Source organism: Nomascus leucogenys, chromosome 3 (assembly GCF_006542625.1).
Source record: "Nomascus leucogenys isolate Asia chromosome 3, Asia_NLE_v1, whole genome shotgun sequence".
Taxonomy (NCBI): domain Eukaryota; kingdom Metazoa; phylum Chordata; class Mammalia; order Primates; family Hylobatidae; genus Nomascus; species Nomascus leucogenys.
In genome coordinates, this window is record NC_044383.1 from 28,537,693 (window position 1) to 28,560,827 (window position 23,135).

Below are 23,135 nucleotides of genomic sequence, written 5' to 3' on the forward strand. Positions count from 1 at the left end.
TGAAAAACTAGAAAGAACAGAGAGTAGAAAGATCTCATTTGGATATCCCTAAGTAAAAACCAGAGAGTGATTTCCTAATAGTTAATCTTCATGCTTAATATATTTCTAAATGTAAAATGTCTTCCTAATATATTTCTAAGAGCTGGTGTGGTCACTGCTTCACTTACAAAAATGAAAAGTCAAAGGCTTTGTTCCCTGCACCAGGAATAGAAGATTATTCTGCTATTTGGAAATATGCACCCCTATTTCAAACTAGTTCTACAGCTAGCAGGCCCTTTAGGGAGCATTGTAACATCACTTAAATGGAGCCAGCATCCATGTCTTCTCACCATACAGACGTGGGACCAAGGATCTCATATGGTGAGAAGGGCTGCCTCACACTGACTGATTCATTCCTTTTGTACTAGCTCAAGGTGTATAGAGAAGCTGCAGGTGTCAGACACATCCTGAGGTTCCAGGAAGCAGAGAACATAAGACGGGTTCTTGCCCTCAGAAGATTCCTATGCCAGTGATGGAGACAAGACATTCACAAATGAATATGCCTTAGGATGCTTAGAGAACTGGTGAATGTGGGAGGAGAGATGGAGACAATCTGACGCCCTTAGCATTCTTTTCTTCCTAAGAGGCTGTATTTCTGCTCAAAGTTTCACAGGACTCAGGCAGGCAGCCACAGCCTTTCTCTATTCAGCAAGGAAAGCCCCTCATCTACATCAACAAATTTCACTGTAAAGTCCAGTTCTGGTTCTGCCATACCTTTCCAAAAGGATCACCTCTTTACTAGCAGAAATAAAATCTTAGCCACTTTTCTCTTACTGGGCTGACTTTATAAAGCTTCAGTGAATGCTGGTAAAACTGAACTGAATGACATTAGAAGCCTATACATTTTGTTATGTTTAATTACATGGTGTCCCATGATTATGTTTTGCCTTTGAGAATTACTAAGCATTCAAACTTCCTGGACATCAAGCCTCTTGTCATCTCAGAGAAAAAACTTTCTGTGATTTACTCAACTTCCATTTCTTTGGGTAATAATATACTATTGTCACAAATTGAAAAAGTGAATTAAAATTGTGAACAAAAAGCAAATTCAGCTCTTCAGGCCTTCTCTTAGAGAAATACCCATGAGCTGTTTATTTTATGTAACATTAACTCTCAAATGAAAATAAGTGAAAAGAAGCAGATTCAAGGTAACGCTAAAAGGTTATTTAGCTTCCATCTGCATCCTTTTTCTTGACTGGGGAGTGCAACTAACCTATCTGTAAAGACAAGGAAGGAAGTAATATTGCTGCAAATATCTAATACAGAGCTTGAAGCATAATCGGTTCTAAAAACAAACAAAGGCAACAAACAATAAAAGGAAGCTTCCATTCCTTCTACTGAGTTCATGGATTTTGAGCTTTGGTGAAACTTCTCATCTCCCGTAGGAGAATCCTGGCATTATCTGCCTTCTTGATGGCACAGGAGGCAATCTGGCAGTTACAGATATTTAGAAACCATAGTGACAATGAATATCTCAGCAGTCCTACCATCCCATTCAGGGCTCTTTCCACTGTACCTGCTAAATAAACTGACCCTGAATAGGATGATTATATGAAGATCATGATGACGATGACAATGACGATGACAATAGTAGCGTTTTTGACTGCTCACTCTGTGTTGTTTAGTGTTCTAGGAACTATATGCATTAACTAATTTCATTCTTGCAACAACCCAGGGAGTTACAATTATTATCATTTCCCTGTTATAGCAGAAGAAACTGAGGCACGGATGATTAAGTAATTTGCCTAAGTTCCACAGCTCTAGGAAGTGACAAGAGCTAGAATTTGAACCCAGTTGATTTTACACCAGTACCTGTGATCCTAACCTTTATGTATTTTAAACATGGAAAGAAAACTGGGCTAGGTATTTGACTAGAATCTACACACTCGGTCACTCCCCGTCACTGGCCATCTATGTGACCTTGGGCAAGTTGTTATACAATTTGATGCCTTTTGGAATGTAATATAATGTGGGAATCTCTTATATGTTCTGACTTTTAGATTATGGAATCCTTCTATCAAAGACAATCTTATATATCAATCCATAAAGTGAGTTTTACTCTGCCTTCTGTGGTTGAACAGAAGGCAAGCAGTCTGCAGTCCCATTGCCTTAGCCCCCACTTTGTCCTCATTTTGGCCTCTGAAGTCTTAAAGAGCTGCTAGAGCTCTGAGTTCACACAATTCCAAAGTTATTGAATTAATCAATATTTTTAAAGAGCCAATAATATATGTATCTAGAGCCTAGAATTTAGTCTTCAAAGCTAATAGTTTCACTTGTGTGCCAAGCTCTTTTGATTACTTATGTATGCCTGGAATTTCCGTTAAGAAGTATTAGGCTTTCTCTTGTCTTAGAAGTGCAGTGATTGCTTAATGAGGGATGATGATGAGAAGAAAACAAAGGATGGTGGCATATGTTCTATGGGTTTTGATTCTGCACATTTCTAGAATGTCTAGATGCTTTGAATGTTTTGCCCATGTTCAGGTTCACTTATCACAGTGCCCCATGGGACATTGTACTTGGGAATTTCATGCAGAGGAGCTCACTACTTCACAAAGCAGCCCAGGTCAGGTTATCTTTGGGTACTCTCTGTTGTTACTGCTTTGTTCATTGAACTGAAATCTCCCTTGTTGTCAATTTTACTCTATAATAAGATCATCATTAGTAAACTGATGAAAAAATAAATTATAAAAATACTTCTTACATTTGTTAGTATTTTCAAATAGGTAAAACACCAGATGAGGGATCACAGGAAGGCTAAGAAATTTGTCCAAGGTCTAAATGACAGTTAGTTCTCCAACTTTTATGTCATCAAGTTAATACTCTCTCTATTGACACTCAATTGCCTCTTAAGTGGAGGGTGTGTGCATCCTTCTGTCTGTCGATCTGTGACTGAGTAACTGTGTCAGAGAGAAAGCATGTGCAGGGACATTCAGAGAAAGATGAATTCCAGAAGCAAATGGGAGGAAAAGCCACCTGAATCCTGAATCTCATGACAGAAATAGGATTATTCACACAGTTGTTAACCAAACTGGTTGGCTTTGCCCTGTTTAAACCTTGCCAGGGCAACAAAAATAATTTAATGCTTTCAGCTTAATTCAGGAAGTCTGACTCCTATAGAGGGAGACTACGACTAGGCCAGAGGAGAGATTCCGAGATACAAACAAGAAAAGAGACCAGCTTATGTTGGGTTAGATCCAGAGTGTTGGAGTCAGCTTCAAAGTCAAAATTGTCAATGCCACACCACACAACTGAAAAGGCCATGCTCTGTGCTGCTTCTCTGGGGCTCCTTCAGTCTAGAGCAGCACCATGCAGTATATATTAAAAAAGAAAAGCCACAAACGATCTTTTAAATTTTTCAGTAATCATGTTTTAAAAGTAAATAGAAAAGTGAAGTTCATTTATATGTTTTATTTAGCCCAAAATATTATCATTTCATCATGTCATCATTATAAAAATTATCAAGGAACAATTTTTCATTCATAGTATAATAAATACTTGAAACCTGATATGTATTTTATACTTAAAGCACACCTTGATTTGGACAGCACATTTCAAGGACTCAATAACCACTGTGACTAAATGACTACCATATTGGACAGCACAGCTCTAGCATAACTTTCCCATACCCCATTTCTATCATCCTTTTGGATGGTAGAAACTCATCCAACTCATCCCACAAGATGAGGCTTAGCTATGGCCTCTTCTGTGCAGCCTTCAGTCACTCCTCAGCCATTGCGCAACCCTTCCTTTTGGTCCCCACAGCACTTTTTCCATGATACTTACAGCAGAATCTCCGTGGCCTTTAGCATAACGTGTTGAAACAATGATCTGTGTACATATCTGCCTCTCCCATTAGCCTGTGAGCTACTTGGTGCTGATTGGTCCTTTTTATCTGTATATATCCCGCAGCTCAGTGCAGTGCAGTGTTAATCAAAGTGCAGTCCCCAGACCAGAAGCGGCAGCTGAGAGCTTGTCAGAAATGGGGAGTATATATTTTAACAAGCTCTCCAGATGGTGCACATGCATGTTAAAGTTCAACCAGCTCAGATCTAGTGCGTTGGTTCTCAATCCTACATGTCCTAAAATCAGCAGGACAACTTTATAAAAGGCCAATGCCCAGGACCTTTCCCAGGAGATACTTCATTCATTGATTTGTGGTGGCGCCCAGGTAAGGGTGTGTGTGTGCATGCTTGTTTGTGTGTGTGTGTGTGTGTATGTGTGCGTGTGTGTGTGTGTTTATTCGTGAGGTGATTATAATGCTTGGTTTGAGGACCACTTGTCTTCTATACTTGAAGAGTGTTCCATTACAGAGGAGTGGATTGTGAACCAATGAACAAACATAAGAAAAGCACAAATTTCTATATTAATATTTGCATAGATGCCAGTATCCCCATCTTACTCTGGGAACTACATAGAGCAATATTTAATTGGTGTTTCATGAGCAGATCTTGCTTCTGTTCCCTGAATGAATAAATAAATCATTAATTCTGCTTCATTTTATAATTAGGAAAAAGGAACCTAGAGAGGTTTACTTGTTTCCCTGGATCACACAGCCTCTCAGTGGAAAAACTGGAATTAGAATTTAGGTGTCTACTCTCCACGTCTGCCTGTCTGTGAATAGCTAAAAGACCGTATCTCTTTATTGCTCAAAAAGATAAACACAAATTGCAAACGTGGCTCCCATGGAGATTGAGCAGACAGAGTGGTACCTAATGGCTGCTGGTGCCCACACTTCAGCCAGGGCAGTGTAACCCTCTACCAGGGCTTGGAGAGTCATTCATTTCAACACCCTTCCCAGACCCACCTGTCTGCCTGGGCAGATAGTGCAGGCAGGCTTGGCAAGTCCAGTGTCATCAAGCAAGAAAAGACCTGGACGCAGAGCTGAGGGTACTGGGTAAGTCTGTCTGCTCAGAGTACAGTCCCTGAGAAGCAGGGTACAGGATGTTACCTGACCTCATCACTAATGCTAGTCTCTGGTCTGCTCTACCACCACCGTCACAGTCTGCTCCACCACCACTTGTCCGGGGCAACTAGACAAGCCACTTGACTTCTCCATTTCTCAGAATCATTCCTAAATTATGAGCCAAGTTAATCTAGATTGGGGACCAGGGAAACAGAGCAAAAGCTGCCTGTGCTCAAGAGATGGAGGCTGGGGTCTGAATTAGCTGAAATGAGTCCTAGCTTTTCATCTATCTCTTCCTGTATCTTAAATGTGAAACAAGCAGATAAAAGAGGCAGGTAGAAAGGAAGGTGAAGTGACCAGAGATTGACTGGTACCATCCATATGTGAGACTGCAGCTGGGGGAAATATAATTGCTTCATGAAGCTTTATCATTGTAAACAGGCAAGGATGGCCATAGATGGCTTGGTGTGCAGCATGAACTGTGGCTCAGGAAGCTACTTACCTGTTCCCTCATAGGTCCTCTTCAACCCACCTTCACCAACCTATCTCCATTCATTCTTTTCCAGATTATAACTTACAGGCTTGCACATACCACCTCTCATGATTCTAGGAACTTGCAAGTTTCTTCTCTCTATCCAGAATGCTCAGATAATTTCCTACTAATCCCTAGTACCAAATCAAACATTCTGTTTCTGAGATGGTTCCCCTAACTTGCTTAGGTCATTAGTCACAATCTCATTTATGATTCAACACAATATATTCTCAACTTCATTAAAGTCCTTGTCAAAGTGTGCTAGCAACATTCTAATACTTGTCCATCATTTGAATTGTCCATCATTCAAATACAAGTCTAGAAGCTCCTTGATGGTAAGGATGATATCACATTCACCTGTGTTTCCTCAGTGCCCAGTATATATAGATTTTAAGTAAATGTTGATTGGGTAAAAGTATAAGTAAGCGAATGAATAAATGAATGAATGAGAAAAGCAGGAATTGCTATAGAACTAGAAGTCAGGAACTATGCCTCCTAGCTTTTATTAACCAAAAATATTAATTTTAGTATTTTTAATATGAACATATTTTTCAACATACACACAGTGAGTTTTTGGCATAGAGTTCTGTAAGTTTGAATAGATATATAGACTTATGTAACCACCACCACAATCAGGTTACAGAACAATGACATCATCCTAAAAAATATTTCATGCAGCTTTTCATGTCAAATACTTTCCCCACTCTGGAAACCACCAGTAAATTCTCTATCTATATAGTTTGTCTTTCCCATAAGATCACATAAATGGAATAATACAGCATGTAACCTTTTGAGATTAGCTTATTTCACTCAACATAACACCTTTAAAATTCATGTGTTGTTTCAAATGTAATACTGAGTAGTATCCTATTTTGTAGATGTGCCACAGCTTAATACATTCACTCATTCAAAGATATTTGTTTCCAGTTTTTGGTGATTATTAATAAATCTCTACAGACATTTGTGTACAGGTTTTAATGTGAATATAAACTTTTCATTTTTCTAGGCTAAATATATAGCAGAAGTGGGATTGCTGGGTTATAAGATGTGTATAACTTTATAACAAACTACCAAAATATGTTTTCAGAGTAGCTGTACCATTTTGCATTCCCACCAGCAATGTATGAGAGTTCTATTGCTTTACTTGTGTGCCAGCACTTGATATTGTCATTTTTGTTTATTTTGGTGATAACAATAGATATATAGTGATATATCACTATGGTTTTAATTTGCATTTCCCTAATGTCTAATAATGTTGAGCACTGTTTCATGTGTTTATTTGTAATCTATATTTTCTTTGCTAAATGATCTGTTCAAACTTTTTTTTAATGAGCTGTTTTTTATTGCTATGTTTTAAGCATTCTTTATATGTTCTGGCTACAAGTCCTTTGTTGGATATTGATTTGCATGTATTTTCTCCCAGTGTTTTAACAGTATCTTTTGAATAGCAAAAGTTGTAAATTTTGATGAAGCTTAATTTATCAATTATTTATTTTATCAATTTTGCTGTTAGTGTAATTTTAAAAAACTCTGTCCATCCCAAGGTCATAAAAATTTTCCCCTATGTTTTCTTCTAAAAGTTTTATAATTCTATGTTTTATATTTAGATCTATGATCTATTTGGAGTTAAATTTTTATAAGTTGTGAATCATTGTATAAGTTGTGAATCATAGGTTGAAGTTAATTTTCCCCCAGATGACTGCCCAATTGATCCAACACCATTGATTGAAAATAATATCCTTTCTACACCGAAGGTGTTATATCCTGCAACCTTGCTCAACTCACATATTGGTTCTAGGAGATTTTCTTATGGATACCTTGGGATTTTCTACATAGGCAATCATGTCAATGAGAATAACAAGTTTTATTTTCTTCTTTGCAATCTATATGAATTGTATTTCATTTTTCTTGCTTTATTGCACTGCCTAGGACTTTCAGCATAATGTTGAATAAAAGAGTTAAGAGTAAATATTCCTGCCATTTTACTGCTCTTCGGGGAGAAAGCATTCAGTATCTCATCATCAAGATGACATTAATTTTAGGTCTTTTGTAGATGTCCTTTATCAGAAGTTTCCTTCCCACTAGTCCATTGGGAAGTTATTGTTCTAACTTGCTTTTTTGTTTGTTTGTTTATTTGTTTGTTTTTTCCTATCGCCAATTAGCTATGTGAATCTGGGCAAATTTGAGTTAAACTACCATGTCAGGAAAAACAGTAAATAAAATATTTTTGTATTGTTGATGATGCTCAAATGATGGTAGAGATGTGTGAGTGTGTGAATGCACAAGTGTGAGGCAGCACTCACTACATACCACAAAAGGCATTATGCATTTTGTTAGGGTATATAAATAAAACATGCCCAGATTAAAGCAGTTTTGCTATGTGCACTTTCTAAATAAAGTTGAGTTAGGACAATTTACTAGATTGAAAAAACATTACTTTAGCTATTAAAAATTGATTTTAAAAACCCTAGAATTCCAGTGGAGGATTTATAATGAAAAAATAAAATAAAATAAAAAACCTAGAAGATGGAACAGAACTAATATATTCTATACTTTAACCTAAGTACAGCACATGACATTTATCCCTGTTATATTTCTGCCTGCCTTTATTCAATTATTGAATTCTGGCAATAGGCCAGAAGCTGTTCTATGTGTTTTGCATTTGTAATTTCATAAAATTTCACGGAAGTCCTGCACCATAGGCCTCATCCCAATTTGGACCAGAATTTTTGAACTTTCATAAAATAAATTTTAGCTTAATGTAAGAAACTACATTTTTTTTTAAAGAAGCTGTCCAGCATCAGAAAATAATGTGTCTTAAGCCTGAGCTCACGAAGCCTGAGAATGTACTGTCAGAGGTTTGGGAGAAGGGATTCCTACACCAGGTCAGAACTCAGACCATCCTCCAACTCTGAAATACCATGACCATGACAGATCACAAGTATGGCTTAAACAGGTTGACTTAGGAGGCAAAGCCCACGCAAGAGTTGTCCTGAAAACTGGCCTGTGGGTCATTTTCTGAGACTAGGTATTTGCTGTCCTCCTCCTGTCCTTCTATGCTCCCTGAAACCCCTACATCTCATTCTTCTCCCAGTTTCTTTCTCAGCCATAAGAATCGGATAATATAATTTTGAATCCAGGCTCTACCACCCTTATGATCAGTAATTTAAGTGTGTGACAGTATCTTCTTAAATTCCCAATAGCTCTTCAGTTAAAAAATACATTAAAAAGAGTGTAGGTCATCCCTGGCTGTCTCACCGATTTACATCTATTTAAGGATCAAATGAGATGAAAAGGAAGGAAGGAGGAAAGGAGGGAGGAAGGGAAGGAAGAAGGGAAGGAAGGAGGGAGGGAGGGAGGAATGAAGGAAGGAAGGAAGCAAGGAAGGAAGGAAGGAGAGAGGGAGGGAGGGAAGGAAGGAAGCAAGGAAGGAAGGAAGGAGAGAGGGAGGGAGGGAAGGAAGGAGGGAAGGAAGGAAGGAGGGATGAAGGAAGGAGGAAGGGAAGGGAAGGGAGGGGAAGGGGTAAGGAAGGAGGGAAGGAGGGAGGGAGGGAAACAGGGAGGGAGGGCAGGAGGGAGGGAAGGAAGGAGGGAGGGAGGAGTACAGAGTGGCAGAAATATGGTAACAAATTCTGATTACCTTCTAACTCTTTTAAAAATAAAAATAAATCATATAAAACATATTCCCCATATTTCCCCTGGTATGCATCTATGGTTGGCCTCCAATAGTAGATTTCTCCTGCAGAAAGCACATGCAGTTTTACTTAACAAACTCTGAACGATATCACAATGCCAACAGCCGGGTCAAAACAGAATCACCTTCCATTTATACAACATTTTTGAGTTTCTCTAATATTCATCTTCTATTTGATTAACCTATAATCCTGGGAGGTGCTCCGGGCAAGGATGAGTATTCTCAGGTCACAGAGGAAGTTACAGCCCAGAGAGGTTAAGGAGTTTTTCCTGGTCTCAAGGCTAGAGGGTAACAGAGCCGAGGACCCCAACTCACAGGCAGGTGCTTGCTCTGCTGCACTTCTGCCTCACCACTATTAGATTATTTGGCTCTGTTCTCTCTCAATCTAAGATATGCTAATTATATTTTTATATATTTTTGTTTAAGCTGATTTTATTTTTCCTGGATGGAGAAGAGCCCTCTAAGTATAAACAACTCTGAGAAGAATAAAATGCTTAAATTGTTACAAAATGATGCTTTTTCAGTCCAATTTTGTGTAAGAAGTACACAGCTGCACAAGGTACATAGTGGGTCATGTGTTTAAAATCTTGCAATTTCACTGATAAAAGAGTCCCTTGTTTGTAGGGACAGTATAGAACTTGCTCATCACTTTCTCTCTCTCTAGGGCTTAAAATTATGTCTGACACTTAGCAGTCCATCCCTAAATATCTCGAATGGATGAATAAACAGTTTTGCAAATAATGCCCCATTACATTTTTTGGTAAGGTTGCCTATATAAAGGGTTCATACTTTGAAGCAGGCAGCCCCTGCAATTCGCCATGTGAATGTAAAATACCATGATGAGTTATGGACATTCCTCTTCAGATTACTCTGAAGATGCCAAAGAAATTACAAACAGGAGCCTCAAAATTCATCGCATTAACTCATATCCCCAGAAAATTCATTCCCAAGAGTTTGTTTCAATGAAAAGTCTCCCTTAGGAAAGGACTTCTCACCCTTACTCTGGGAAGTAAGGATGGATATGGCTGTAATGCAGCTCAGAGCTTTTCATCTTCCCAAGATATTAAAATGCAAACTGGGGGAGAACAGAGACCTGCAGGCAGATCTCCCTGGGCCTAGCCTGGCTGTAGCAGAACTCACATCCATCCGTGGTCCGCACCTCCATGTGCACCAGGTCCGCCTCCTTATCCAATCCGGACACCGACCTAAGAAAGGAAGGGAGAGACAGAAGCTCAGTGGCAACACCAATAGCAGATGGCAAAGTGGGACGCACTCAGGGCCAAATGCTACTCAGAAATCCACTTTCTCAAAGAGGACCATCCTGCAGTATGGAAACCAGCAGAATGTGGCCACTGGCAGTCCCCACAATGTGGCTGCTCCTAGGAACTGTCACCTGTAAGGGTCACAAGACGTGAGTACTGAAGGGTCAAGGAGTCAACGATTCAAAGAAAATGGAGAAGAATACAGAGTGCATAGTCATGCTGGTCTACACCTTGCTCCTGGCCTTCTCCATCTTTCACCTTCCCAGAAGTTCTCCCTTCCCCAGTGTCTTCCATCTATCTCCTCTGTTTTAACTTTCTTGACTCCTTCCACCACTTCCTCCTCCTCTGCCCTCCCACTTTACCTGCCTGTTCTACCCGATGGGGAAGACAGTATTGCCTCAGTTTGGGCTGTTTGCTTCAAGATACTCCTTCCTTCCTGAGTTTAATCCTAGGTATCCTTCCTTATTCCTGCTTTGAAAATAACAGAAGTTTGGCAATAGACATTCAAAATCTGGACTGACAAAGACAAAATTCTCCTGGTGAGCAAGGTGGAAAACCTTAAAGGTCCACCTAGAAGATGGAGGCCTGAGAATCCCTACAAATAATCCTCGTGGACCTCCAACCTACCACACATAAAGCCCAGTCAGCTGTCTCCTAAATTAGAGACCTAGGCCAGAGTAAGGCCCAGAAAGTCCACTGAAAAGAGCTGACACACACGTTAAAACTCATTTACTAAAGATCACACAATCCACTCTCTCTGGCAAGCTCTTACTTATAGTCTAATGACTCCGAGTTTATACGCTATTCTAAGATTTGTATTCTGGTTTTCCAGTCTTCAGTAGGGAAGCAGCAGCAAGTTAGAAAAGGAAAGTAGAATTGAAAATGGTGAGAACCAAGAGCTGATACTTGGATAGCAAGAGAAATGGAAAACTTATGAAAAACAGACCTAAGAACTCAAAATCCAATCTTCCATGCCACAAATCCCTACACTTCTCAATAGCCCTGGGGGCATTACTGTAACACAGCACAGTTCAGTGCTGACATCTATGTTGCAGGGCTGAAGGCACCGAAGAAAAGAAACAGGGGCTGATGGCATCCAGGATACTCTGTTTAAGAAATTAAGGCTGCAAGTGGTATGTTTTAGAAAAACTAAAATGATTTTTATTGGTTAAAATAAAATTATTACTTCTTGAAAGGTCGAAATTTAGTTATCTGAAAGTTCATTTATGTAAAATACTTCTTTCCCCAAAGAGGCTGAATAAATGAGGCTTTACTCTAATGGGTTATTTTTCCCAATGATCATTGACATTCTATCGTTTCCTTTTTCTTTACCTCATTTGATCCTAACAGCAAACCCCTAAGGTAAGGAAAGCAGGCATCATTAGTCATATTTGACTGAAGGCGAAATTCAGGCACAGAAAAAAATGGATGTCTGCCTAAGGCCACACAGGGACTAGGTCAAAATTAGAAAGACTTCCTGACTTCCAGCAGGAAGAGCTCCAACGTCCTTATCCACTCATCTCCCTGCCCCTCTCCTTCCCTGGTGAACTCTCATTCCTCTTTCCAAGCTCACTGGGCCTTGCCCCTCCAGCAGTCCTTCCTTCCCTAGTATCACTGGAGAGCCCTTTCCCTGCTCCCAAAGCATCCTTATCCCAGTGGTTCTCAGACTTTACTGCTAATGACAGCCCTGGGAGGTAACTCTGAAATATACAGACGCCTGTGTCTTCTTCACCAGACCAATGAAATAAAAACTTTTACAGATGGGACAAAGGCATCAGTATTTTTTGAAGGTCGCAGGTGATTTCCATGTGCAGCCATGTTTGAGGACCACTGCTTTGCATGGCACAATCAAATCATGTATGCAATTGCTAATTCATTTCTGTGTCTTCTCTATTTGGATATAAACTTTAAAGTAGGATCCTGTCTTATTTATTGTTGAACCATTGGGACCTATGTGTGTAGTACATATTAGGTGATACTGAAGTGTTTACTGAATTAATAAACAACCTGATCTACCTGTGATAATGCCAAAATTTCAATGTAAAACACTTGAGGACAGACACGCAGAGGACTGAGGGCACCACAAGGGACTATATGGATACTTTATTTGGTCTGAAGCCACCCTGTTTATTTATTTTTTTTTTTCAGAAGAGAAATGTCTCATTTTATTAACCCAATGTATCCCAAACATATCTGACCACTGTAATATTTTTTAAATTTTTACTTTAAGTTCTGAGATACATGTGCAGAATGTTCAGGTTTGTTACGTAGGTATACCTGACTTCAAACTATACTACAAGGCTACAGTAACCAAACAACATGCTACTGGTACCAAAACAGATATATAGACCAATGGAACAGAAAAGAGGCCTCAGAAATAACACCACACATCTACAACCATCTGATCTTCAACAAATCTGACAAAAACAAGCAATGGGGAAAGAATTCCCTATTTAATAAATGGTGCTGGGAAAACAGGCTAGCCTGTAACAAGCAGAAAACAGAAACTGAACCCCTTCCTTACACCTTATACAAAAATTAACTCAAGATGGATTAAAGACTCAAACCTAAAACCTAAAACCATAAAAACCCTAGAAGAAAGTCTAGGCAATACTATTCAGGACATAGGCATGGGCAAAGGCTTCATGACTAAAACGCCAAAAGCAATTGCAACAAAAGCCCAAATTGACAAATGGGATCTAATTAACCTAAAGAGCTTCTACGCAGCAAAAGAAACTATCATCGGAGTGAACAGGCAACCTACAGAACAGGAGAGAAATTCTGCAATCTATCCATCTGACAAAGGTCTAATATCAGGAATCCACAAGCAACTCTGTTTCTTTATGTCATGCTGGTACTCTCAGGATTAGAAGTTTCTCAGTTGTTATTCTTCCATTCTCTCCCTATGGTCACTGGCAGAGTAGCATTCAGAGAATTGGCACCATACTGACGAAGCCTGATTGTGGTCAATAAATACTATGCTCTGTTAACAAAGAAAGAAAAGTCTCTGCCTCCTGGGAGCTTAAAACAAGGCAACCAAACCAATAAAACATGCAAAGAAACTCTTCCCTTATCAGGAAGGCTTACTTCCTTCCATCTAGTTAAAATCTCACACATCTTTCAAGGTTGAAAGCAAGAATCAAGTCCTCCTGGAAGCCTTCCCTGGTCATGCCAGCTCACACTGATCTCTCTCCTTTACACTTCCAGAGAACCCAGAATGTAGATCACACATCCTCCAGCACTTGCATTAAGTTGTTCCCTTGAGTTGCTCTTGGCTCACTAGAGTGGACACCTGTGGTTTGGGTCTGCTCAGTACCCTTTCCTGTCATCCTTTATGGAGCTGTCTATCTGACCCCAGCTATGTGCTTTTGGCCAGGCTGGTCAATCACAGCAGCCCATCCCTCTGAAGCCCTGGAATGTCACATGATCCAGTAGGGTCATGAGACATCTTGGCTATGGTGATCAGGTGATCATAACTTAGAAGACATCCTCAAGATTTCTCTTACTGAAGCTGTTAGGAAAGAATTGTCTCTCAAATCTTGTCACCAGGAGAAATATTCCTTGCCTGATAGGAGTATCAGGTCTATAAAAATGATGTACATATACAAAGAGATAAAAAAATTGACAATGTGACAGAGAAATAGAGAGAGAGGTGGTAATATGAAGACAATAGCCAACAGACAGAGAGAAACAGAAACACACAGAGACAGAGAAAGAAACAGAGAGAGACAGGGACAGTTCATGCACATGTGTGCAGCTTCACATACATTCACCACCCTCCCCCCCCCCACGCCAACAAACATATATCTAGAGAATCAGAGAGTCAGAGGTTCACACAAACAGGGAAATGCACTAAGAGACAGATAGACCACTAGACACAGCTAAAGGTCCTTAAATCTGAATCCATTTCTTAGTTCCATCTCAGGTTTGCAGTTTCTTGATACTTACAAGCCCATAGGGTGACTTTGTTTGTGAAGATGTGTGTATATTTATTTGCTTAAGCTATCAATTACAAATAGAATGATTTTTATAAATATATGCAACTCACCAGACAGTAAACTTCCTAAGGCCAGAGACCCTAATTATCTTTCTTCAATATTTCTCCTGAGCTCCAGCACTGCTCAGGATTAGGCTCCCCTTTGGATGAAATGATACGGGTAAGAGATTTGTACTTCAAAACTGCTCTGTCCCTAGGTCCACAGGGGAGGAAATTAAGCTGCTCAGCTGGCCAGAGGTATAGTAAAATAACTTGGATGCTGAGGGTAAGAAGAACATTCTTCACCACAATCTGAGCTGTGGCCTGAGGCCCTCCTCCAGCCCACAGAGGGAAGCCACCACCCACCTTCTGCCATGTTGATGGCGTTAGCCTAGGGCTTTTCAGCGTTGGCACTGTTGATATTTTGAGCTGGATAATTCTCTGTTGTGGAAGATGTCCTACTCATTGCAGAATATTTAGCAGCATCCCTGGCCTCTACCAGATGCAGTAACACTCCTGCACAGTTGTGGCAACCAAAAATGTCTCTAGGGACTGCTAAATATCACCTGGTGGGGATGGGTGGCAGAATCACACCCAGTTAAGAAGCACTGCCTTGGCCGGGCACGGTGGCTCACGCCTGTAATCCCAGCCCTTTGGGAGGCCGAGGCAGGCGGATCACGAGGTCAGGAGATCGAGACCATCCTGGCTAACATGGTGAAACTCTGTCTCTATTAAAAAAATACAAAAACAGCCAGGCATGGTGGTGGGTGCCTGTAGTCCCAGCTACTCGGAAGGCTGAGGCAGGAGAATGGCGTGAACCCAGGAGGCGGAGCTTGTAGTGAGCCGAGATGGCGCCACTGCACTTTAGCCTGGGCAACAGAGCGAGACTCCGTCTCAAAAAAAAAAAAAAAGAAGAAGAAGCACTGCCTTAGCTGGACACGCTTAATTGCTGCTTGCACTCGGCACCTCCCCTGGTAACAAGGCAGCACAAATAGGCATTCAAGAACTGCACTTCCTCACCTAACACAAACTGCTGAGAAGCCCATGAACTTACTGTTATTTAGAGCCATAACAACTCACCAGGAAACTATCTGACATTCATTGGGTGTAAGCAATCAGATCCCTCGTCTTAAAGTCCCAAGTCTCCACTTCTAGAAACTCAGTGCAAGGAAAGTACACACAAATACACCAAGCAAAGAAATACATGATGCAAACATTCACAGTTTTCTTCTTTAAGGAAAACTGGAAATCATAAGGGATAAACTTGCGGAAATGTTTGGGAAAGTATATCTAATAGTGGTGATAAATGCTAATGAGTATTGAGACCATTCCTGTTTCAGGCATTGTGTTCGGTATTTACAAGCATTATCTTCATTAATCCTCAAAATGAACTTTTAAGGAAGCTATCATTTATCTAATTTTCCTCTTCAGTAAAATGAGAATATCACATAGTAACAATTCATTGATATTGAGAGTATACTATGTGTTAGCCATATTTAAAATATAAATGTTGATTTCATTTAATCCTCGCATCAACTCTATGAGTTAGGAATGATTTTTTCTCTACTTAAAAAGGCACAATTAGTCATTAAGAGCTTAAACAACTTGCCCAAAGACATGTAGCCACGAAGCAACAAAACTCAGACTCAAACCAGGCAGGTGGCTTTGAGCCATAAGCTTAACTTCTCCTGTAAGCTGCCTCTCCTAGCCGGTGAGAAGAATGGGATTTGTGCCCATCCATCTCTCCTAGAGTAAGAATCATAAACATCATGCCTCATTGCCTCCCTTTCTCCAACATGTAAGTCCCTTTAAAGCAGCATTTAGGAAATACAAATGCATTCTGTATACATTTTCAATATTGCAGAAAATTTTGGTTCTAGACTACATGAACTGGGAGTCACTCATATTGAAGATAATTGGTAAGAAGGAAAAGTTGAGAATAGATAAAGGAGATTGAGCCAATGGTAGAGGAGTAGTGACTGAAGATTTTTGCAAAGAAACCTTAAGAAGGATTAAACATGGCTGAAGAAAACTTGGGGCTTGGGCTTCACTTTTTTGAGGTCTGTGATGATAGAATGAGATGAGGCATGTGTAAGAGGGGCCGTGACATTGCCACAGGTATTAGGGAGGGTAGGAGAGTCATGCCTGCTCAGATATGCCAAGCGGGTTAATAATTGCCCCTGGCACCTCTTCCCTCTCAAGCATCCAAGTTCCTTCACATTCCTAGGACCAAATTTAGGCCAGGATAGACCAGAAGGCCATGATCAGTATTCAGTGCAGAACTAGCCTCAGGACACATAAAGCTCCCTGTGCTTAATGTCTGCAAAAGAGTAAAGATGAATTTTCAAGCATCCTATTAAAACTGCCCGAAAAAAAAAAAAAAAAAAAAACTCCTAGAAAGTTTCTAGAAAGCATCAGATAGTAAAGATAAATTGTTTCAGTATATATTATTATTGCTAATGTAAACAAGTAATCAATAATGCCTTTATTTGAGTATGCTGTATTCCTACTTTTAATTAAATGACTATAAATTTTACAGGACAAAATAAAGATGTGAAGATCAGGTATGAATTTATGAAAATCCTATGAACATTTAAAAAGTTCACAGCCTGGGCGTGGTGGCTCACGCCTGTAATCCCAGCACTTTGGGAGCACTTTGGGAGGCGGGCGGATCATGAGGTCAGGAGTTTGAGACCAGCCTGACCAACACGGTGAAACCCTGTCTCTACTAAAAATACAAAATTAGCCGGGCGTGGTGGCGTGCACATGTAATCCCAGCTACTCGGGAGGCTGAGGCAGGAGAATCACTTGAACCTGGGAGGCAGGGGTTGCAGTGAGCCAAGATCACACCATTGCACTCCAGCCTGGGTGATAGGGTGAGACTCTGTCTAAAAATAAATAAATAATTTTAAAAAATTACTCAATCATGAATTCTACCACAGGGATTTTCTGAAGACTAACATTCATGACTGGGAAAAAACTAATGTTTTCCAGTAGATTTTTCCAGTCTTCTTCAAGAAGGGAACTAGGATCAGGCCCTCTGTGTAAACTCTTCATCACATGTGTGCAAATAATGATTTTTAGTTTCCACATCTATAAAATGGAAGTTCATAATACCTACTTCCTAGAGTTAGAATAATTAAAATGAGCTAAGTAGTAATCCCTGAGAACAGTGTCTGACACATAGAATGCAGTCTTTACATTTTAGCTATGACAATATTATTTTCTATTTGAAGGACAGGATAAACTAATATACTTTCCTGCCTGTCTTCTTTCCCCAACTCCCCCACTGATACTTCTACATTTGTTAAATAACTAGTAATGGTAGTGTTTTTCAAGGCACTAGATATAAGAAGTCCCTGCTACTAAGAAGTTCAGTTTAGGCACCTTCTCCCTCTCTAGACTGAGTGTACATCGCAAATCCTCGGAGCCAACTCTTCACAAGGCTCCTGTAACAATCTGGTCTCCTCCCCAGTGCAGAAATCTTTGTACTGGGCTGCAATTACCTTTATTCCCCCCTATTAGACACAATGCTTGACCTCACAGGCTTTTACTGGATAGTGTATCAATTGATCCTATTATAGCACTTGGCACATGGTAGATCATCAGTAAATATTTGTTGAATGAATGGTTATAACACTTTCATTCTGTTAGATAAACTTCATAAGCATGGTGTTTGCATCTCAAAGACAAACCATCTTATAGCCAAAAGAGATCTCACTTTCCTGCCTGTGTCCCATGTCATGTTTATCTTGTAGATTGTTCGCCTTCCTGAGGGTATTGTCATTAATTGGATAACAATTAATGAGCTCAATAACAGCACAAGAATCATCTGAAAATCTCCATAATTGGGAGCCCTTCTAAGTTCTGACCAAAGACCAAGAAAGGACGCAGGGAACAAAAGGAAATAGGAAGCCACAGCCAAAACTCCAGGGAAGAAATGCAATCAGCTCCTAGAACCACACACTCACAGGTGCTACTAATAGAAGTGCCAGAAAAGGTCAAGTGGCTTCAAACTTATTTTTAGCAACTTAACCCTTTGTGCAAACAGTCTCCAAATCCTACCATATAAAATAGGTCAGACAGGAACTTCTTGGGAACCACAACCGCTCACCCAGCCACGACAGTCCTCAAGAGAGCTGGATGCTACAACCTTAGAAACATCACAATCCTGTCCAACCCCATTCATGCCATAGACCAGAAACCAACCCTTTGCAAAGACACAGCTAGAGCTTGTGTCAGTGGCCCTAGAATCCAACTTGGAACATTAGTACCAGCCTCTTCATAACACACTTAGCTCTTGGTCTTGGAAGGGAGTGGAAGGACCAAGATCTTTTGTGTTTTTCTTCTTTGTGAGTATTATTTCCAGGGCAAAAACTTTCCCAGGAATTAAAAACACTGAATATTGGGGTATGCATGAGGGAAACATTGAGGGTAAAATACTGATAAGGTCAAAGTATGAATGCTTTATAAACTGATTAGCTAGATTTTAAATTTAAAAATGATAATTTTATTAATATTATTTTAACTGACAGATCATAGTTGTATACATTTATGGGGTACAATGTGAAGTTTTGATATACTGTATGTATATGATGTAGAATGATTAAGTCAAGTTAATTAACATATCCATGACCTCATTTATCATTTTTTGTGGTAAATAAATTTGAAATATACTTTATAATTTTGAAATATACAATACACCATTTATTGAATAGGGAGTCCTTTTCCCATTGCTTGTTTTTGTCGACTTTGTTGAATATCAGATAGTTGTAGATGTGTGGCCTCATTTCCATGCTCTCTATTCTGTTTCATTGGTCTATGTCTGTTTTTGTACCAGTACCATGCTGTTTTGGTGCTGGGATAACTGGCTAGCCAAATGCAGAAGATTGAAACTGGAACCCTTCTTTATACCATATACAAAAATCAACTCAAGATGGATTAAAGACTTAAATGTAAAACCCAAAACTATAAAAAAAAATCCTGGAAGACAACCTAGGAAATATAATTCTGGACATAGAAACTGGAAGATTTCACAATGAAGATGCCAAAAGCAATTGCAACAAAAGCAGAAAATGACAAATGGAATCTAATTAAACTAAAGAACTTCTGCACAGCAAAAAATCTATCAATAGAATAAACAGACAACCTACAGAATGGAGAAAATATTTGCAAACTATGCATCTGACAAAAGTCCAGCATCTATAAGGAACTTAAATTTACAAGAAAAAAAAACATTAAAAAGTGGGCAAAAGACATGAACATACTTTTCAAAAGAAGATACATATGTGGCCACCAAGCATATGAAAAGCAGCTCAACATCATTGATCATTAGAGAAATGCAAATCAGAACCACTGTGAGATACCATCTCATGCCAGTCAGAATGATGATTATTAAAAAGTCAAAAAATAACGGATGCTGGTGAGACTGAGGTGAAAAGAGAATACCTATGCACTGTTGGTATGAGTGTAAATTAGTTCAACTGTTGTGGGAAGTAGTGTGGTGATTCCTCAAAGAGCTAGAAACAGAACTACCTTTTGACCCAGTAATCCAATTTGTGGGTATATACCTAAAGGAATATAAATCATTCTCTCATAAAGACACATGCACGTGAATGTTCATTGCAGCACTATTCACAATAGCAAAGATATGGAATCAACATAAATGCTCATCAATGGAATACTGGATAAAGAAAATATGGTACATATACACCATGGTACACCATGCAGCCATAAAAAAGAATAAGATCAGGTCTTTGCAAGAACATAGATGGAGCTAGAGGCCATTCTTCTTAGCAAACTAACGCAAGAACAGAAAAACAAATGCCACATGTTCTCACTTCTAAGTGGGAGCTAAATGACACAAAGAGGGGAACAACAAATACTGGGGCCTACCAGAGGGTGGAGAGTGGGAGGAAGGAGAGGAGCAGAAAATATAACTATAGGGTACTAGGCTTAGTATCTGAGTGACAAATTAATCTGTACATCAAACCCCCATGACATGAGTTTACCTATAAAACAACCCTGCACGTGTACCCCTGAACCAAACATAAAAGTTTAAAAAAATAAAGGCACACTGAGACCAATTAAAAAAGAAATATACAATACATTACTATTGACTATCATCACCCTGCCGTATCTCAAGCTATTTCTCCACTTCCCATCACAAACTTTCTCCTCCTTTATGTCTTTGTTCAAGCTGCCTTTCCACCTGAAATAGTCATTCTAGTCCACTCTACATATTCCCTGCTTATGGCCCAGCTCAATATTTAGCTTCTATGAAAGCTCATGACCCGGGCTGAATATTAGAATCACTTGAGGAACTTTCCAAAAATATTAAATACCAATGCATAGGCCCTACTTCCAGAAATTCTGGAGTAATTGGTCTGGAGCAATAGTCCTCTCATTCTGATTCTGATTGTAGCAGCTAGCGTCAGAATCTTCTGGTGGGCTTGTTGGAACACCGATGCTGGGCTCCACCCTCAGAGTTTCTGATTCTGGAGGTCTGGGTGAGGCCCAAGAATTTTAAGAAATACACAGATGACATGATGATGATGGTCAAGATTCACACTTGGAGAATCATTAACCAGGAGTCAAGTCCAAGAATCAATAGCTTTTAGATGCTCTTGGGTGATAGGAATGTGAAGTCAGAGCTGAGAATCATTTATTAGAGCCCAAGATAAAATCTCAGACTGTAACAGGTGCTCCTTTCCACAGATCACTAATGCAGCTCAGAGCATAAATTCCAGAGCCAGACCCAGGGTTAGAGTCTCGGCTCCATCACTCACTCACTGGGGGATTCTAGGCAATTTGCTTAACTATTCTATGCCTCAAATTTTTTTCATCGGCACAATGGGGAGGTAATAATGGCAACTTTGTCATTGTTTTTATGAGAACTAATTGATTAAATGTATGTAAAACATTTGGAAGAAAGGCACATGTTAACACTTAGCAGTATGTAACACTTAATATGATAGTGCTCAAAATATCCTAAGTGCAACTAATATTTATAGAACACCTTTAACGTACCAATAATTTTCTTATTAATTTAGATATATTATCTCAATCTTTAAACTTTGAGATAGTAATATAATCTTTTTTTTTCTTTTTTTTTCAGATGAGGAAATGGAGATTTTGAAATTTCCAGTTGTGTAACTATTGACGCAGAGTGAGAAAGAGAGATGGAACCTGGATTCAAGCACAGTCTATCTCACTCCACCTTCAGTGATTTGTACAACTGATTTTTATCTCCTTCTTGATTTCTTTCTTCTTAAAGACAGGCTCTAGATCTGACTAAATTGCATTTTCTTCTAGTGCCTAGCACCGTGCCTCCCTGTGCATTTCTTAAATATCTGTTAAGTAGATGAATAAATACATGAATGGGAACAATAACCCCAGCAGTATGTTTAGGATAAATGTTGAAAAGAGTCCCATAATATGGTGAAACAGATTTCATTCATTTAATTAATCTCCAGGCAATTAACTGAATAAAGTCTTCATTTTATATTATTATGCTGCTATTTTCACCATTTATCCTCAAAGCAGTATTGGAGCTGTCAAACACAGTCATCTGTGATTTGCTTGACAAATGTGATCGTCCTGTGAAAACGCTGGGGCAGCAAGAACTCAGGGATCTCATCCAGCTCAAATGAACACGGCTCCTCTCGTGGGCACTTTGGAAGCTTTCCTCCCAAATTATAAATATTCCCCCTGCCTCTGTCAACTGCTCCCTAGCCCCAGATTCACAGATTTTTAGGTGCAGACACTGACACCCACGTCTGTACTATGAGGTCCTGCCTCTTGTCAACAGCTGAGTAGATCAGGCTACACCCACACACCAAGCTGCATCAAAGAAATTCTTTTCTCAGACATTGGGACTGGTTTATGAGGCCATAACATGAGACTTGGAGCAATTAGTCTTGGATATCTTAAGCTGGTCTTCCAGATAGAAGAGAGAAGCAGAGACAAGAGACAAAAAGAGAACACTCTATGAGGTCCTAGGATAGGGTTCTTCCTAAAGTCTAACTATATGTATTTATTACTTGGATCCTAATACCACCCCCGTGTGTGTGTGTTTGTGCGTGTGTGTATGTGTGTGTGTGTATGTGTGTGTGTGTGTTTTTAATTAAGTCAGTTTCGTGCAACCAGAGAGTCATTACCGATACACCCCCTAGGAAGTTGCTCAGAATATGCACGACCTTAATGAAACCTGGATAGCAATTGCCCCTTCATCCTTCTGGTTTCCCCAGCAAATTAAAAAGTTCCCTGACTAGATTAGTGTTCTTCAAACCATAGGGTTGGGACTTAGCGGGTCATGAAATACACTTAGTGAATCACAACACAAATAATGTTTCATAAAATAGGAGAGACTGGAATAGAAAATATTAGAGTGCATCTCATCTGGTAGACTAAGTACTTTTCATGTAACTTTTGCTTAAGTTATAAAAACACATAAGTTTATATTGGGTCACAAATATGACACAATTCCTACTAGGAAAGAAGGAAGGGAGGAAAACTATATGGTCTAATTTAATCTGATATCTTTATACATTCTATATGGCTGGAACCAAATGCAGCAGCCACATGAAATATTTTCAGGGCACAGCATATGCATGTCAAGAGGCCAATCCCCATGGGTAGAGAAATTCAACTTGACTAAAGAATCTCAGTGAACTGTAGTCATCACCATGTCATATGCTGGCAGTAGCCATTTTAAATGAAGATTTGGT

The 23,135-nt window shown here is 39.5% G+C and overlaps 1 protein-coding gene across 1 annotated transcript in view; it reads right to left on the reverse strand.

Moving 5' to 3' along the window:
* The window catches only part of SORCS3 (sortilin related VPS10 domain containing receptor 3), a 620,618-nt gene that overhangs the window by 166,453 nt on the left and 431,030 nt on the right, over positions 1-23,135 (reverse strand). Inside the window, exon 6 of the mRNA XM_003255445.3 lies at positions 10,309-10,373. Within this exon, the coding sequence (XP_003255493.1) occupies positions 10,309-10,373 (65 nt within the window). The remainder of the gene's footprint in view (positions 1-10,308; positions 10,374-23,135) is intronic.